At 38.9% G+C, this 14570-nt stretch overlaps 1 protein-coding gene across 2 annotated transcripts in view; it reads left to right on the top strand.

Moving 5' to 3' along the window:
• The window catches only part of NKAIN2 (sodium/potassium transporting ATPase interacting 2), a 547535-nt gene extending 536570 nt beyond the window's left edge, over positions 1–10965 (top strand). For both annotated transcript variants that reach the window (XR_010471338.1, XM_065056828.1), the window contains one exon: positions 4317–10965. Coding sequence is in view for 1 of the 2 variants with exons in the window: in XM_065056828.1 (XP_064912900.1) it covers positions 4317–4326 (10 nt within the window). In the remaining variant the exon portion in view is untranslated. The remainder of the gene's footprint in view (positions 1–4316) is intronic.
• The last annotated feature ends 3605 nt before the right edge of the window (positions 10966–14570 follow it).

Below are 14570 nucleotides of genomic sequence, written 5' to 3' on the forward strand. Positions count from 1 at the left end.
TGCAGTGCATTTAGAAAATGTTATTTCCTTCCTAGTATTATGTGTGACTCATAGGTACTTAGAACAATTCTAATCCTATTTCTTTCTCAGTACACCATACCTTGTCATCAACATATGGAGCCCTCTAGCTGAGATATTATCCCATTCTCTTTATGGTCTCAGTGTTTCTTCCAGAACAGCAGATTGCATTTACTGAGCATCTTCATACTGACTGGAAAGCAAGATAGACCTGTGGAATAAAAGAAGGCAATATTTTTAAGCTAGTAGCTGAGTCAAGAGATATATGATTAATCCATGTAAACTGCATTCCACCTTATTTCAATGCTGCATTCTTGCTGGAGTATAGAAGATTTTGCTGTCTTAACTGTGACACAGAAATCACTATGTGAGTTGACATTTTGTCCAATGTCCCAGCCACAGTCACACAAACACTTTATGTTTCCCCCTGACGGTATAGTATTTGACAAGGTTCTCTAGAATTCCTGTAGTCTGTCCTTAAGAGGCTTTTACAGCATTTAGTAATACCTTTCTGTTATTTACAGCTGAGGTGCACCGGGAATACATGCATATGTATTTACACTACAGTTGCTCCATAAATATGGGCAGACCATTAGGTAGTGGAGTGACAAATTCGAATGTCAAATTAATCATGCCGTGGTTTGATCTGCTTGTAGCACTATTTACAGCAATATTGCATAGTGGAAATCAAAACACAATGATAACAGCAGGCTATGCCTGATGTTTTAAAGCTTTATTTGTTAGGAGGAAGGGTCTGGTTCCCTAGGGATCTTGTTCATCAATGAACACCAGTGTTAGCCTCCACAATATTTAATGAAAAGAAAAAATACAGGACTTCACTCTCTGGCCAATGTCACCTGCACTTTACAATGTTCAACATCTCTAAGGAATGAGTAAAAGATAATAATCATTTAACATACAATGAAGAAAGAGGAGAGGAGAGGAGAGGAGAGGAGAGGAGAGGAGAGGAGAGGAGAGGAGAGGAGAGGAGAGGAGAGGAGAGGAGAGGAGAGGAGAGGAGAGGAGAGGAGAGGAGAGGAGAGGAGAGGAGAGGAGAGGAGAGGAGAGGAGAGGAGAGGAGAGGAGAGGAGAGGAGAGGAGAGGAGAGGAGAGGAGAGGAGAGGAGAGGAGAGGAGAGGAGAGGAGAGGAGAGGAGACTTTCTGCTTTATGGAGCCCATTGCCATATTCTCACTGTTGTCCAAGGGATAATTGTATCCATCCAGGATACAACTATACTCATACATATCCGTATACCTGTATTCATATGACTATTTCCACAACTGCTCAAAATGTCTTTGAATCCATAGGCAGGGGAGGATATATTAAGCACTCTCCTGCCTAATTATTGCAAAAGACTGAGAAAATATAGAGATAGCTAGTTGCCACCTCTGTGTCCTCTCTTGTTCAGGCTCACGTTGGGTGCCATTCTTGTAGAGCTCTGGGTTTATGAGAGAAATAGGAGATAGTTGCCTTTAAATCATCTGGTTACTAGGTGTTTCTAAAGACACAATAGCACCTTTTCATTGTCTGTGGTGTGGTAGTACCAATAGGTGTGCTAGACACTCTATGAAAATGACAGAGAACATATGGCCTCATCTTTCAAGAGTTTACCAAAACAATATCAGCTTCTAATAGTAGTACAGATTCTGACAAAATGCAGATTTCAACACATTTCATTAATGAGCATAGAGAACCCCTCATATATTTACCAGATTGACTAATATACAGAAGTAGTACAAATCTTAAAGGCTTATAGAGCCATGTGGTAGCTCACTGTCATCATCCACATACTGCTTGCTGATGCGAATTGATTTAGTGGATTGCCATGACAGAATTCCATCAACACAAACTTTTATTTCAGTTCCAACTAGACAGATTTACATCCAAGTGATTTAAATCAATTTTAACTGTTTTATACATGCACAGTTTAATTATTATCCTGAAGGAATGCTGGGTTTAGCAATTGCTAACTGTTAAGACACACTGTTTTGCAACCACTTTCCTCCTGTGTGCTAAAGTTAGCACTTCATTTTGTTGATTTGGAGGTTATACTGAGCCTACACAAACTTAAACATACAACTAAATAATTATAGTGATTTATTCAGGTTCCTCATGTTTACATTTTTATTGTGTCAGGACTTTTTTAACTAAAGAATTATTACTTTCTATTTGTGATATCAATCAAGCTCTACTTATAAAATCATTCAAGCTGATTTTAGAGTTCCACACAGTACATTTGTGTGGAACTTCATCAGTTATGCAAAACTACCATAAATGAACAGGATATTTAAGGAAAAAAAAATTGTTCATTTATGAAAAGAAAATGTTCTCTGTAGATAGTGAATTGAGGTGAATATCCCTGGCTACTGTTTCCTTAAATAGTGTAGAATTATTAGATTCGTTCTCACTTTGTTTCTTTCCTCTGTATTTTAGGCTTTGAATTCCAATCACAACTCTCCTTATCATCTCTCCCAATTTCGCATTTAATTGAAATCAGCTCATTTTTTAAAGAGAAAAACATATTCAATTTAAAATTATGTTTTAAATAAAACACTGGTATTTGTGGGAAGAAATCTTACCGTGACATTTATCTACCTGTCATAAATGGGTTTTTTTATTTTTTAAGTGCCAACAGTGTGCTCTATGCTGTACAAGCCAAGAAGCCTAGACAGTCTCTTCAAAATGAATACACTTTTTAAACAGAATGGGACAGAACCGGTACTCATATACCTCCCTGCAGTGTGGCCACAGCTGATGTCCTAAAAAGGAGCTTCTTGGCATTTTGTGCTGGAGATGTCAGTGCTCATTTCCATACCATAGGACAACATCACAATAAGATGGTGGAAATCAATTGTCAAGAGAAAATTCTGCTCTTGGGAAGTGATCCAGGCAGGTGACTAAACAAGGCACTGATTCTGATGCACATGATCAAATACAATTATGGTTGTGGAATAAGACTGCACTGCATGATCACTGCTACAAAAACAGGAGGAAGGAGTGGGGGGGAGAGAGATTTTTCTTTATGTTTTTCACAATAAATTTGTTTGCTCAAGAAAAGAAGTGAAGCAAAAAAGAAGCATGCATGTCTGATGCTGATGCCTAATGCACTGGAGAAATTGCTCAAAAGCAATTTAGCCCCAAAGTAAATCTTGCTTTCCTCATATTCTGTGAAGTCTAAGAATCTTTGCATATTATGTATATATGTATACACAAACACATATACTATGTAAGCATAGAAACACACACACCTATATGTACACAGACCCCTTTATATATGTGTATATATATATATATACACACGCCCACTTAAGTGTATTCTGTTATGCAGGACTATTGGTAAGCATTGCTTTTCACTAGAAGGCACTTACGATAGTTTCTGCACCAAATGTTAGTGGGAATTTGAGTCAATAACTCAGGCACAGGAGGGTGTAGGAGGGATTAATATATTTGCCCTACTACCTGGTCCTGTCTTTTCTCTCTAATGTGTTTGCATATGCATTATACTGGCCATGGTCTCCTAGCGTGAAACTGTAGATGTTTGTCTAGATAATTTCTCATACTGAAGGTACCTACTTTACCGTTCACCTGAAGTATAAATGAATCATAAGCAAGACACAAAAATCAGCACCTGCAGTATAACGACCATGACATTCAGCAAATTCATGCAGTACAAATCTGCTGTGTTATCATCTCATAATGTTTGTGGGATTCAGACATTATTGGCAACATTTTATTTAAATAAAATACCAGCTAAGCCTTGTCTAACCAACCAACAACATCTTGTCTGTTTTAGACTGAAAGCTGGAGTTACAAAACACAGGTTTGGGACAGGAGTCTTCAGGTGTACGGGGCTGTGGTGCTCACACACACACTCTGCTTTGCAAGTGAGCCTTGGGTGACTTTGCCAGGCACTTTGATTCAGCCCTTCTATCTTCACACTCCATCACTTCTTGCTTTTACAAGGACAGCTACATTTCTGATGGATTATTCTAGGTCAGGTCATGGATTATTACAGGTCAGGTCATCTTCCAGTTGACACCTGCACATATAGTTAAAACTATCATTAAATACGAGTCCTGCCTAGAATGGTTTAGAAAACCTGTGCTGACTTCTCTGACAATGTTCCAGAGAGAGCTGAGCAAAGTGATCATGTGAAGAAACATCTTGTCTTTCTGTCCTCTTCATCCCATGTGCTGCTGAACCATTACTGGTCAGTGGAATACATTTGCTTGCAATAGGGCACTAGAGCAGCAAATATATTGTGGATTATACATATATTTCTTTTTCTTTCTTCTAGGTCAAAGTAAACATGGAGACTATTCAACATGGGCTGGAGGACCTGTCACAGAAACTTTCAGGATGGTTCTTCAAAGAGCAAAAAAAATCCACTTTTTGTGCTAAGAAAAAAAAAAAAAAAGGCTGATTGAACATTGAGATAAAAAACAATGGACACCATCAGCCCCTCTTTCTAACAGCTACTAAGGGTGATGCCCCAGACCCTCACCTTGGACCTCCAGCCTCCCAGCACCAGAGGGCCAGAGCAGAGCCGTTGGTGCCACCTTCTGGCTCTTCTCTGACCCAGCCACCGCCAGCACGGCCCATCTGGATTAAAATATGAACCCAGCCCATTCGGTGCTTTTGGAGCCCCCTCTGCACTCCTGACCCCGTTGAGTCTCCTTAGTCAACACAACACTAAGAATACCAGGATGACCTTGCAGCAGAAGTCAATAGACAGCACGTTGTTTGCCCTGAAGGTTGTACAGTTCATACTTGCCTTAACCCAACTGCGTTGCACATCAGAGAAACTCAGTGCAAGCTTTCTGAAGTAACGTCCTTTAGGCTCAACATGCTGCTGCTAATTCTGAACGATTTCTAAGTCAGTGGTTCTCTTTAGTTTCGTTTTGTTTTGTTTTCATGTCAGGGAATAAGGCTCTGTTGCTCCACAGCTCCAGAGCAACCAAGTAGAAAACTGCCAGCTGTCTGAGAAGTGCTTTACTTTTGAGGCTGCACAGTGGTCAAGAAATAAACAATTTATAAGAATTAAAAAAAAAAAAAAAAAAAGACCTTTTGGGGAGTTGAAGTGGGGAGAAGGGGTAACCTAAACTAATAATTAAACCTACTGGAAATAAGCAGCAGAAACAGTGCTTCTTAATCACACTGTTTTTATTTAATGCACTGTAGGTGCTTTTATAGCTATCTCTAAACGTCTTTTACTAACTACAGAGACATCTGCAGATTTCTATCAACAAAGGCCAACTGAATATGTATTAGCTATGTTTACTCTTTTGTATCTACTTTCAACTGAAAATTCTCTGTGAGCTTTTTTTTTTTCTAATTGCACCATAAGGGATCCATATATTTTATTTTTTGGTTTCAGTTAGGGAGGGCAGGGAGGGACTAGCTGAGTTGAAGAAATATTGGAGACTTTTTTGTGGTATATTTGGGGGATCTGTTGTGTGTTAGAATGTGTATTTTATCTTCCTGTATTATTGTGGCTGAAAAAAAAAACTGTGCTGTTACGTAGTTGGCAACAAGATGCCTTTGGGAATATTGCTAGTAGGTCAATGTGTATATGAAATACTCTGAAATCCTAGGAAGATATGTTTTGTTCTACATCTGATCTGTTTTTTCAAGCACTTAGGTGGCTTTCATCAGGAAAAAAAACAATATTTTGCTCAGGCTTTTCAGAAACTTGGATTGTCATTGTTTCTTTGCTCAGACCTTGCATAGGCAAACACAAGCACCCACCACATCTGAGGTGACCACGTAGCTTTTGAGGGCAAGAGGGAAGGTCAGTGCTTGGAAAGGCTCATGCTGCCCCTGAGTGACTCCCTTTTCCTTGCTGGCCAAACCCAGGGACTAGCACAGCTCCCAAGCAACTATGGCCTGTGCCCTCATGCCACTCTTCCATCCCTGTACAAACCAGTGCCCTTTGCTGTGTCTGCATGGATATACAGTGTCACAAGCAACAACTCTGGACAAGGACAGAGGAACAGGCATTCACCAATGAAAACAAGATTTGCGACATGTTCAGGAACTATATTTGTATTTATTTATTCAATGAAATTTATATATATATATATATGTAAGTGTGTGTGTGTGTGTATGTCTATGTATATAAAATAGACAGGAATAACTATTGACAGGTGTTGCATAACCTAGGAATCATCTGATGCAGGGGGTCAAGAGTTCCCAGATCCTGCTGGGGATTTCCTGCGTGGATTAGGCACATCCCCTAGGCCTGATCCCCTAAAGCGTTCATTGCCCATTTGTGTCTCAGATCTAAATTTTCAGACCTGAAATCCTGAGTTCATTATGGGTAGAGCTGCTTTTCACCCCCTGGAAAATCATGCAGCTTCCAAGTACCAGGCTGAAATTTCCCGTAACTTGAAAAATTTTGAAAGTTTCTACTTTTATGTAGTATTAAATACAGCAGATGTATAGTATTAAATGCAATGTAGAGTTTTAAATGGAATGAAAATGTCATAACAGGGTATTTTAGCTTTCCCTGTATACCAGTTAATCAAAATCATATCTCTATAAAAATCTTTTTTTAATGTGAAAAGGAACCATTTTAGGCACCTAAGCAGCAATCCAATTTTCAGAAGATAATTTTTCATACCTTTTGCTGATTTCCCACGGAACAGCGGCTACTGGTAGTTAGCAATTTTAGAAGTCAGACAATTTAATGAAGTGTCTATATGTAGCTTTTAGGCCTGATTTGAATTTAGAAAATTTGGCCTTAATTTCTCTGTGTCTTAGTCTTCCCAGCTATAAAATGGGAATAATATGTGCCTCACAGGCTTTTTGTGAGGTCTGATTTGTTAATGTTTGTAAAGTGCTTAGGAAATAGGAAACATATCTAACTATTAAGGATTACAATATAAATGCGTGTTCATATATTACATATAGACTAGATATACACACACTCACATACACATGGTATACATATATATACACATACATACCTATATGAAGTCGGTATCCATAACCCTGCTTACGTTGCAATTAGAGCACTACCATTAAGAATAAATTAGGACTGTTGACTACTAAACTAAGTGATTAGTGGACAGATCTCTTCTGGAAGCAGTTTAGAGCACAGTAATGTGAGAGTATCTGGATGACATTTTTGATTTGTACAGCTGTATCCTCCTCAAAATCCAGTAAAGAATGTTATTTTTCTAGGCTGGGCTTTTGTTATAAACTTAAATATTCAGAAGGCAAGGGATACAATCCAAATGTGTCTTTTTTTTTTTCTTTTCTTTTTGGCATTTGTTAATTCTGAATGTATTTTTAACAAAAGTGATTTTTTTGACTTACTAGTGTAATTTGCATTTAAAAAAAATAAATGGAAAAAATATAGGTTTCCAAGCTATTCATGCCCCCCTGCTGCTGTTCACAACTTACGGAAACTTAGAATTACTGTTCCCAGCTGAGCAACAATGCAGGATGAAGAATCCTATTACATTTACATGGTGACAATGCTGATCTGTGCCGTGCATGGATGTGACAGCGCTGAATAGAAATTGCCAGGTCATGACATCATTTTAACTCTATCATAGATAGCAGGTATTTTGATTATCACTGACACTAAAAGGCTTCTTCTACAAGGCTGACTGCAACAGACTTTTCACTTAGAAAACAGGGGGGGTTTTGCCCACTCATCAGGAATTTTAAGTTTATGATGGGTTTACAGTTGCCAACAGTGTACAGTATTGCAAAAGTAATCCTTGTTAAGAGGGAGCTATGTAATGTGAATATTTCCACTGCATTAATTTTCTTTTATATGCTGTTTATTGTTCCTTTGCTGAAATGATGAAATCCTGTCATAGGCAATGTCTTTATAGAGTTCACATACATTGACAGCTTGCCTGAGGTCATTTAGTAAAGGCAGAGCAGAACACTACACATTCCAAGATACTTGGCCATGCTCTCCTAACACTATTGCTTAGCAAAAGAGTTCATTAATTATCATCGTTAGGATTTTTTATGCCATAATTATAGCGCAAGTGATACTTTTCAGTCAGGTAAGGAGAAACAATTTGTGCTCCACTTGCTTAAATTAAGTACTGGTTACAATACTCAACTGCCATACAGCATTTTGACAAAGGCAGTGCAGTCTGTATTGATCCCTGGATGTCTCCGGACAGAGGTGGCTATTAACTCAGTGTCTGGAGGTTTTGATCACTTGCATTCTCACCCTCTGTTCGAGCATACTGACATCAGGCAAAGCAAAACTCCATACACCATGAAACCTTCCAGTTTGTAATATTTTTATTTCCAGTCCTCTGTTTTCTTTTTCAATGCAATTACTCATAGGATGAGGATTTTTATCACAAAGGTGAATAGCCCCATGAATAGTCTATGTGTATGTATTGCTTGCTTTCTTTCTACTGATGAGTCCCTTCAACACAGCTGAGACAAAATTGATAGGCTTTTCGAGTTTGTTTTCTATCTAATCCAAATCTGGCTTCTTCCCAGATTGTGTGGGTAGGTGACAGACACTAAAGGTAAGACAGGCTTTATTGAAGAACCAATGCATAATACTGCAGACAACACTGTGTTCACTGCTTCTTGGAGAAAGACGTAGACAGTTGTTATGCTAATCAGTCCACTCCAAGCTATGTGGAATATTAAAGGTAATTACCATGCATAAAAGAAACTGCCCTTTAGACTGCTGTTATGCATTCATGCATAGAAGTGGCACTACACAGAAGGAGTCAGTAAGAGGTGTTTCCTTCCTGTAGTCACTAATATGGTTGAGAAATTTGAGAAATTGTCTCTGGCTGGTCCCATGTCCTGACAAGTCTCTCTGTTCAGACCTTCACCAAGAGGAGCAATTGAAGCCAGTTGGAGTTGTGACCTTTGCATAGCTGAGTTAGAAAGAAAGGTATTGTACCAAATGTGGAGTTTAAAGTAGCATCATACATGCCTTTGTTGCACATCTCTTTCCTTATGTACAAAACAAGGATCCTTTAAAACGCATTCTTCCTTTATCTCTCACAAACCAAGACAGATAATGTCTTTTACAAGCATGTTCCAAATCATGCCAAGATCACTCAAGACTTTTTTCATCAGGTCCTGTCAAACACCATCTTTTCTGCTCTCTTTTGAGTAGAAGACTTAGCTCTTGGGACTTCTAAATGCCACAGTATTATTATTTTAGATAAACAGAAGCACTGTGAAACCTAAGAATTTTTTAAAAAATTGCTTACGATCATCTCCGATTCAAAATTAAATCTCCTGTACAAAAGCCAGACTTCTGCATTCACCAGTGGAAGAGGATCTTTGCTGCCATCTATTACCCAACCACTTTCCTACCTTTGCCTTTGTCCTGCTCAGAAATAGGTTATATAGAGCTAAACATGAGCAAGCATGTTCATATGCAGCTTGTGCTCTTCAACAGTCTTCTGCCACATTGCTATTTTATGCATATTTTGCTTCTTTCTCCCTGTAACCATATTCTTGTCCCACTCTCTTCACCTCTGCCTGAAACTGACACCAGATACCCTCCCCAAATAACATGCTGCTCTTTGTCACATTCGTTGTTTCAAACTGTTCACATGATGATGGTAATGACAGTCATGGAAGACGGTATGCCTGCGGACATGTGCAAAAGTGGAAGAAGGGGAAGCACAAAGGTTACATATGTTCTCTAAAAGCCCCAGACACAGAGAGACACTCAACAGAACGGTAAAGGTTGGCAGTGTTACAGAAGCTGTGAGGTACAGTGAGCCCTAGCAGAAACCATTTTCAATTGTGTGATCACATTTGCTAAAACTAGAATTCAGTGAGTACAAAGAGTCATGAATATGTGGATCCACAAAAGGTATAGGTGAACTAGAAGAAATTTCATAGAAAATTAGTTTATGGACACATTGACTAAATCAGATTCACATTTCAGTCTTTTTTAATTTGTCTCAGATTTTTTTTTCCTCTTGCAAACTTTTGGATGGTTGGTTTCTGTGCGCGCAGCTACTCAGAAAGGAACTCTTCATTCCTAGGAGAACATGCAAGTACGTGCAATTGTATTGATTCACATGGGACTCTCAGTATTCATGCTTCTATGTTCATCTATCCTAAATGTTGGCTCATTTCTCTGCACATACACATATCTATTGTCTGAGTATATTTTACGGTGGGGATGCAAAACCATACGCAGTCTCTCTTATTTTCTATTTAGCTTTTCCTACTTCTTCTCTAAAGAGACCCAAAGCGCTGAGTGTTTATTTTTCAGATGGGCATTCTGTAATTCTGTACATAAAAACTGGAATTTCTGACACAAGCATGGCGCAATCTGTGAACAAAGTAAACAAGACAGTCCTTTCTGCAAAGAGTTTATATGTTAAATAAAGTACATAAATGAGACCATTTCCATTAAAAAATGATCTCACAGTCCCACTCTGCTGTTAAATTTTGATTAATGAAAAAAGTGGGTGCCAAAAAGCTTCAGTAAAAGGAGAGAAGTGGGAAAAAAGGGAACTTGGAGTACAATTGTAAGGTGATATGGTTAGTTTAAGCATGTGCATATGAGAGCTGAGGAAAAGAATGAGCCAATTATATCTCCTAGAGTATCGAAACAATTTATGATAGCTCCATAAAGATGCATTACATGATATCCTACATTTTTAAGGTATCTAAAGCAGTAGCTATGGAAGAAGAACAACATCGAAGGGACTGCAAATTGATGCCATCACAAAAGGTTGATGGATTGATTCAATGAATAAGTAAGTCATTTCTAAGAGTTCTTCAGGGATTTATTTACCAAACACTTAAATTGTTTATTTTGTTCTCTGGGGGGTATGTGTACTGTTATTTTTCTTCATTATTCTTCTTGTTTCATTCATCAATTTTGACAAATATTTTCATGCTGATATGTGGTATGTTATGCATGTAAATTGTCCACATTTAGTGATTTAAAGCAATATACTCAGAGCTTCCAAGAGCCAAGATCTTTTGTTTGTTTCCCTCAGGTCCTGAGAAATACTAGCCATCCATAATTAATATAAAGTCATGTTTCCCATTTAATCTTTGTTTTCCCTGTGTGATCAACATGACAGGGATGTGTGATCAACATGACAGGCATGTATGATCTTGTCTAACACAACATGCGGGTACCTGCTTAAACTTTGGACAGAAACTTACTATGAAAAGCATTTTGAACATAAGATTTGGTCCCATATTTCGTAGTTCAAATCCAGAAAAAACAATGCAAGAGTGTTTTAAGAATGTCAGCAGCTTCAGTATGTTTTCCACAGGATTAAATAACTTTTTTTATTTTAATATTGTCACAATATGTACTTCAAAGTAAATATATGTGTATGTTAAAATTAGGTTGAATCACAGATTGCAAAATGGCAGATGCTGGGCAGGACAGAGGTCTGTGAAGGATGAATAATTGAAACAGAAAGGAAACCATGCTTTGAAAATGCTGAGTCTCATTTGGAGGAATGTTTTTATTTATAACATTAATTCCCGTTTTGTGAATTTTTCTAAACTACAAGTACTGAACATCTAAATTTCTCATATGGTCGTTGCATACATATGTGCGGCATGCGCATGATTTTCAGGCATTTTCAACACCAGCTAAAATCGGACCCCGCTTTTACATGGCTAGAACAACTTCTTAGGAAAAGTAAAAGATCACAGTCCTAGTGACAAGATCCATGACAGTTTGCACTGTGTGGCAGCCTTCCCCAGTGAACTTAGAATACTCCACCCTATCTAATAAACTGGAAGGCATCAGACGGATGAAAAATGGAAGTGCAAAATTTAAAGACTAGTGAAGATGTCAGCAGAATGAGACCATGATATGACTCATTACAATCAAAAAATTGTGGTGCCAGGGTAATGGTGGAGCGACTGGTGAAACCAAGGATCTTATCCTTGTCAGAGCAAACCACAACAGCACAGATGAGAGTCTGAGCCCTATACCAGATACCCCTGGCTGATCTGAAGTAGTAACAGTGCCCCAACGGCAGGAACAATGATGCTGTGCTGCTCCTTTTGTCTGCGAAGACAACCTGGGGTCAAGAAAGGCAGCACATGGTCACATTGTATGTGGTGGTAACACACAGGGAACAATTTCAGAGAACCATATAACATACAACCTGTATCATTTGCCTCTATCTCTCTGTTTTTCTCTGTCCACCAATTTTGTTCTCTTGGAACTGTTTTCCACTGTTTTAAGTAATACAAATAGTTGCTAGAATTCTTGTTCTTAGCTTTGATTTCTATTTTCTTCTTCCTATCAAGTTTGAAAATTACACACTCTAAAAGAAAACAGGCTGTAGTCCTAAAAGCAAATATTAAGTTCTATCCTCAGGTCTGGTTTATAACAGACAGATGGAGCCAGTCACTTCTCAGTGGTGCCCAGTGACAGGACCAGAGGCAATGGGCGCACACTAACGCACAGGAGATTCCCTCTGAATATCAGGAAACACTTTCTTACTGTGAGGGTGACTGAGCACTGGTACAGGTTGCCCAGAGAGGTTGTGGTGTCTCCATCCTTGGAGACAGTCAAACTCCGACTGGATACGATCCTGGGAAACCTGCTGTAGGTGGCCCTGCTTGAGTAGGGGGGGTGGGGACTGAGAGATCACCAGAGGCACTTTCCAGCCTCAGCCATTCTCTGATTCTGTTATTCACATCTCATTTAAGCTTCATTTGTTTCCCAAAGGAAATATCCCTATCATCTCAAAAAAATGCAAATATCTTGCTTGTTGTCCTGAAGGAGTCCCAGAATTAAGCCTTGTGGTGAAAATAAGTTTTTGATGTATTAAAAAAAAACTTTCAGGAAAAACATTAGTTTCTAAAATGTATTGGTTATTATTTTTCCCTTCTTTGGCTGTCCTGCAGTCGGCTACCTAGATGAAATCCCAGGTCCATTAATGTCAGGAGGAATTTTGCTGTTTCTTTCAGTAAAGGATTCAGGATCTAACTCTTTGCAACTAAGATGCAGTAAAATTTGCTTTGCTTGAAAAGCAGAAACCCATGGCAATTACCCCAACTAATTTTTAAATACCTCTACAAATTTTCTGATTTTTTTCCCCTTTCATGCTCAGCGTTTGTGAAATGCATGGTCTGTTGATATAAAAAATTTATCTATACTCATTTGTGCTGACCTACATTACTTGCTCATTGCCACATTTATGCCAGTAAAATCTTTCTGTCATTCCCACTCTTCTGCGTATTTCATTTCATATGAATGAATATCACTCCAGAGGATTAGCACCCTGGGAGACTTTCTGCAAAACACGAGTATTAAGGAGGAATCAAAAGACATTTGCATAGCTATTTGGCCAATGTGATAGTGGGAATCTGCTGCATGACCTCTTTCCCCTTTATAAATAAATGTTAAATATTAGTTGTAACCTACAATTCTCAGACTAAGTATTTCACATCCATCTAGCTTTTTACTCAATTGCATAGAGCTCTTCAGACTTGATAAGTTTTCCATTGAGCAAACTAATTCAGCAGCAGGGAAATTTTTGCACATACACAGAAAGATAAAGCACAACCTCAAAAGATGGGCTAATAATATCTGGTGCTCCTGGAAGTCCAATACTTTTGCCAAAAGCATCACTCAGTCTGCAGTTTCTTCTGCGCAAAATGCCTCTTGTTCATTAATTCACAGCCTGAAATGCAGTTCCTGACAAAATTCTGTTCAAGTGAGGCCCCCAACCTGACAGTCACTGATGTGTACGACCTCATATTCTGCTCCATGAAAGGAAATAGATGAGAAACTAGGATTGCTTCTTCAGGTCTGTTCCCTTGACTTTGTCTTTTTCATGCCTGGATACTTGAGACGCTCGCCCCACAAGAGCCTCAGTTCTCATGGGCATGTTGAGTAATTAAACTGAACCATTGATGAGTGCCAATTAAAATTAGGCAGGGTGACTATGTCCATAGTGATAAAGCACCCAGTGTGTCAGTGGTGCTGTGCCACCTGAGCAGGGCCAGCTCTAGGCACACCTGAAATAGAGAAGCCCTTCAAGCAGGGGCAGCCAGGAAGGGCAGCAAGATTTACCGCCCTGTTCCCTACTTCTGCCAGGGTACCAAACACCCGCACCCTGCACCAATTCCAGCCCCAGCCATCCCCAGAGGTGAGCAACAGTACTGTCCAACAGGCCACATCCTCCTGGCACCAGTGGGACCAGCAAGTCTGGATCTCCAGGAATCTCTTCTCAGGCCTCTGTTTTGACTCGTATCATGCCTTTCTTGTAGGAGGAGCAGTCAGACTTTTGCCTGGCTCCAGCTTTTTATATTTGAGATGACGAAGCACAGCCTGGCACTTGCTGAAGAGTTAGTTCAGTTAGAGGGGGGAGTTTTGGCAAGCAGGGACAACACTCCAAAACTTTTGCATTAGGAAACTTATAGATCAGGTGCACTTCTGAAAAATAAACTTTAGATGAAAAAAGTCACTGTTTGACCTTGAACATATTTAGTCCTCTTTTATGGATGTGAAGACACTTTGTGTCACATGCATAATTATTTATTGTAATTATTTTTATTACTGTTTTTGGTGTACTTATTTACTTTACTTATTTAT

The sequence above is a fragment of the Columba livia genome, chromosome 3, assembly GCF_036013475.1.
Source record: "Columba livia isolate bColLiv1 breed racing homer chromosome 3, bColLiv1.pat.W.v2, whole genome shotgun sequence".
Lineage (NCBI taxonomy): Eukaryota > Metazoa > Chordata > Aves > Columbiformes > Columbidae > Columba > Columba livia.